Source organism: Pyxicephalus adspersus, chromosome 4 (genome assembly GCF_032062135.1).
Source record: "Pyxicephalus adspersus chromosome 4, UCB_Pads_2.0, whole genome shotgun sequence".
Lineage (NCBI taxonomy): Eukaryota > Metazoa > Chordata > Amphibia > Anura > Pyxicephalidae > Pyxicephalus > Pyxicephalus adspersus.
The window spans coordinates 69331191-69335735 of record NC_092861.1 but is presented as its reverse complement, the minus strand read 5'-3'; the positions used below and the strand labels follow the sequence as shown (position 1 = coordinate 69335735).

General features: G+C 33.4%; 1 protein-coding gene across 1 annotated transcript in view; it reads left to right on the top strand.

The window, feature by feature from the left end:
* IMPG1 (interphotoreceptor matrix proteoglycan 1) overlaps window positions 1–4545 on the top strand; it is a 120895-nt gene that overhangs the window by 49986 nt on the left and 66364 nt on the right. The window contains 1 exon segment of the mRNA XM_072408550.1: window positions 3454–3512. Coding sequence (XP_072264651.1) covers window positions 3454–3512 — 59 coding nt within the window.

Genomic DNA, 4545 nt, shown 5'->3' with positions numbered 1-4545 from the left:
CACAATCTGAGCCCTGCTGTACCATGGAGTTCAAAAGGCTGATAGCAAGCCACATTTATGTACTTGTACTGCTTACAAATGTATATTATTAATAATGATGTTGAACTAACTATATGTTTTATATGTGCACTAGAATGCTAATAGTTCTCTGTTCAATAAACCATTCTTTTGTTTCTTTGCTTATTTAAGTCCATTGTTCTAGCTCACCAACTTTCGGTTACAGTATATCATACCAGCAGTATGAATACACGGACACTTCTTTTGCTGGGGTAACAAATAGCCTGCACACTCCAAATTTAGACCTTAAGCAGCTGTAGCATTGTACAGTTCACTGGCATGTAGTCAATGCAGTATAACTGTCATATTGAGACATTTTTGGAGCACTCACAGATCCACAGAAAGTTCCAATAAGGTGTTTTTTGGATATGCAGAGTGCATAACATTTTTTATGCAAAAAAAAAAAGAAAAAACTAATTTCAATTATTTTACTTACATTATTCCTCAAAGTGAAGTTTTGTTTTGTGAGACTTCTCCCCAGCTCATCTAAGCTAAATCATTCTCATATTCTTAACAATCAGTAAAATCACTCTGAAACAAACTCTCATTCACCTCTGTATAAATAGGTACTTTGGTGAAAAGTGTACAAAACATTAACAGTAAAGCATAATTTTCACATTAAAATACAGACTGCCTAGTATATTTTTAGAGTTATTTATATTTTCTAATCTTTTCTAATCTATTGAAAATCTTGTGGGTTTTCAACATCTTATCTTTTAATTGAAAAATAAATACATCAGAGATAATATTTCTGTAAAACACAGACAACATTTTATTAATCTGAATCACCCGTCTGTATTTGCTTTAAACCCAAGAAATAACTGTTTTTATGACTAGCAAATATATTAGGAACTTTATATTAACTGGACTGATACTCTTGGTATAATATTTCTAAGTCATTGCATGCATTTATTATTATAGATTGCCAACATTCCTAATGTATTACAAACCGCAATACATTTCTTTATCTGCTGTAGTGATAAACACTATATGCTTTTAAAAGAAAACCATTAAAGTCTACATATATTTATATATATATATATATAGAGAGAGAGAGAGAGTGTGAGAGAGAGAGAGAGAGAGAGAGAGAGAGAGAGATGGATGGATGGATAGATTTAGTTATTTATTTATATGAAGGCATTTCAAGGGCTATAAAAATTAAGTCATAGCAAACTAAACTGCTTTTCCAGTTTATTGTGCATCCAAATATATTAATAAAACATTGCTTCCTAATACAGGAGGCTCTTTACCCTGATGGTGTGCACAACTCTCCAAGAAATAGCACGTGTTTTGGCTCTGTTGTGTTCCCAGCAGTTTTTCTCTGTTTTTCCCTTGGAACTGATCATGTATCTAAAACACAATTATTTAGCATGTCATACATACATATAGAAATTTATTTTAAGTATACCTTGATGAAGAAGGAATCAATATATACCTGGTTTATGGGACTACAATAAACATCTAAATATAGCAAATGTATTGGAGCGTTCAATAAAAGAATTTTTATTTTCTTCCAGGCAATGATACTAACAGAACATTACATACAAACCAGTGGCTCAAAATACATGAAAGCAAAAAATTGTTTTATTGCGAGAGATAGGTGAAATGTGAACACAAGTAAAACAAAATCTTTAAGTGGACCGATCACCAAATTTTTTACTTTACATAAAGGGATAGATAACCCTATCATATAAAGTAAAAATTATCTTGATGATTTTGTTCTAAAGTTGTTATTTAAGTATATTTTATCTATATTTTATCTGCATAAATATGGAAATTATATTCATATCAATGCATATAGATATTCAATTAAAGAAGGTTCATGTACAAATAATAGCTAGTCATTCAAACAGTTGTTGGGTGCAACAGACCCCCGCTTGTGGCTATCGGAGCATCAGCCACACCTAAGACAACAATTGTTTATGTCTAGATTCCATTAATCTTGCCAAATTCTTCCGTTGCAACCTGAGTAGCCGATTTAAGTATATAATCATTATTATCATTATTATTATTAGCATGCCTTGGATAGCTAAAAATCCTTTAATTCCCAATTCTAACCCGGTATTGGTAAGAACAATACTATAGTCCCCATCATGCAACAATTCGTTCAACCTGGTCCTTGTTTTATTCATGGTGTTACTAATTTGGATTACCTGTGTGTCTTTCCTTCCTAATAATTGCTGGAGATTCAAGGAGAGAGACTCTATTTGGACATCAAATATTGGGAGATAGGGTTCAGGGTTTGGAATATCCGGGATACTATCAACTATATATTCTTCCCTGACAATGGGTATGGGGGTAATGACGGTGTCCCCGATGATGGTGTAGTCTTGTGGAATAAAGCAAAAATTGGAATAGGGTATCGGACATGACTGACCCCCATAGAGAAAAGATTCATGGTTTGTGACTACACAGTACATCACCTCCATGTTATATGTCACTCTGGACTTAAGGGTTCTCCATCTCACCAGTTGTACTGGGCAGTTGGTGTCCATATCTGCGGTGGCCTGGCCTGGCCATCCCGGCTTTGGTTCTGGTCCCCACTTCCGGGTGCCATCTCTCTCATCGCTCAGGCCACAAACTGGCGTGTCTATATCAAACACATCACAGCGACACAGGTATCGATTGTCTTTTACTGTGCAGCAGGCCGTATGAGGAGCTTTCCATCTTCCTTGGACCTGTACTAACAGTTCTGGGAGGTTCAGTCTCTCCTTGTATATGTCATTTTCCAGGTAGCCAAGGGAATGTATGGCGGCCAGTTTGTCATAAACATCGTCTTGCATGTCAAAGACCGGCAGTGACATTGTGAAGGACACATAGAGTAAGTCCTGTTGTGAACATGGGGGTTGTCTCTTTAAGCACTCGAACGGGCCTCTATTTGGGTGTGGTGTCACTATCCCTAAATTTCTAATTGTGGAGACTGGCACTGGTTGGCATCTGTCTCCCATACTTACATTCATTCCACCACTATTTTTAGTGTGAGTACAATACCATTGAGTTAGGTCATTATCCCTCAGGATATCAGGGATTCTGCCAGTCTGTATATCCCGGAGGAAACTACTAACTTTGGTTAGGACAAAATCCCCATATGCCGTACATATAACTTCTCTCCCTATACTATTATCCCTAGCTTGCTGGTCAAATAATTCATATATATATATATATATATATACATATACATATCCACACATATATATACACAGACACATACACCTACATAATACACATACATCTATTTACATATTCGTAAACAATCGTTGGGTGCAACAAAGTCTAAGCCTAAACTGTCATCTATAGTTAGTATCTAAAAAGGCTGAGTAATAATTTTAGTTGCTCTTTAAATGATATACTGTAAGTCAAATATCATTTAATACATCATTCCTTTTTTTTCTTTAGATGCAAAAAGTATTTGAAAAACTTCCAGGGTTCAAAGAAATAGAAGTGTTACGTTTTAGGTAAGAAATCTAAAGGTGGGATTAAAAGTAAAAGGTCTTTTTGTGCACCATCCTTGAAAATCCTTCTCATTGCCTTTAACATTGAATTTTTTTTCAGTTTATTTAGAAAAGTATGTAAAGAATACACTGCTAACTGCATATACTAGATATAATGCAAACTTTGCATATTATATTTGTTCTTTGCATTGATTTTTTTAATATGTAACTAAGAATTTATTTAACATTGGAAAATACATAAATCAAAAGCTAATCTTTCCAACAAACAGAATAAGATATTGTCTTCCATCAGGTAAAGCAGTTAAAAAATCATAGTACTTCTATTTCCATGAGTGATGTTCGTGTAAATATCAAGAATAAATTGTAGATATGTTAAGAGACAAAACATAATTTGAAAGGAATTTACTGGTATATTCCACAAATAATGTATATACAAGAATATATAATGTATATACAAGAAACCAAAGGAAGACACTAATATGTACACCACAGCAATAGAAAGTGTATAAGAGTGTTATATAAATCATTTTTCAAAAATTACACTGAAAGCTTAGCATTTCTATCTCACATTTTCACCTTTTATGTGTGACTAATATGTTGATCTTACCCAGCTGTGATTCTACTGAATAAATCCTACAATTAATTTTATTTAAAAAATATGTTCATTGTATTTATTGACTTTGCAAATTTACCCAGAGAATGTGTTATTCTTTTTCATTTTTATTAAAATAAAGGGTTGGGTTTTTTTCAAGGATTACTAAGCACATTCAATTATCACAAAACAGAGCAAACAAAGAGAGGAAAGGAACTGAAAAAAGAGTAATTGTGCATTTATCTGAGCCATAAGGGCATTTAAAATAAACATTTTCTTACAAAAAATATTGTAAACCTACGATAGAAGTGAAAATGCAGACAAGCTCCCAGAGTCTTTTTAAGCCCATTTGGAACTTTTAAAAAACTTGGGGTGCATTAATTTGTAAAAGCTAACTTTACCATAGTCAATATCTGTTAAACCTTTTCAATACACTAAGTGTTT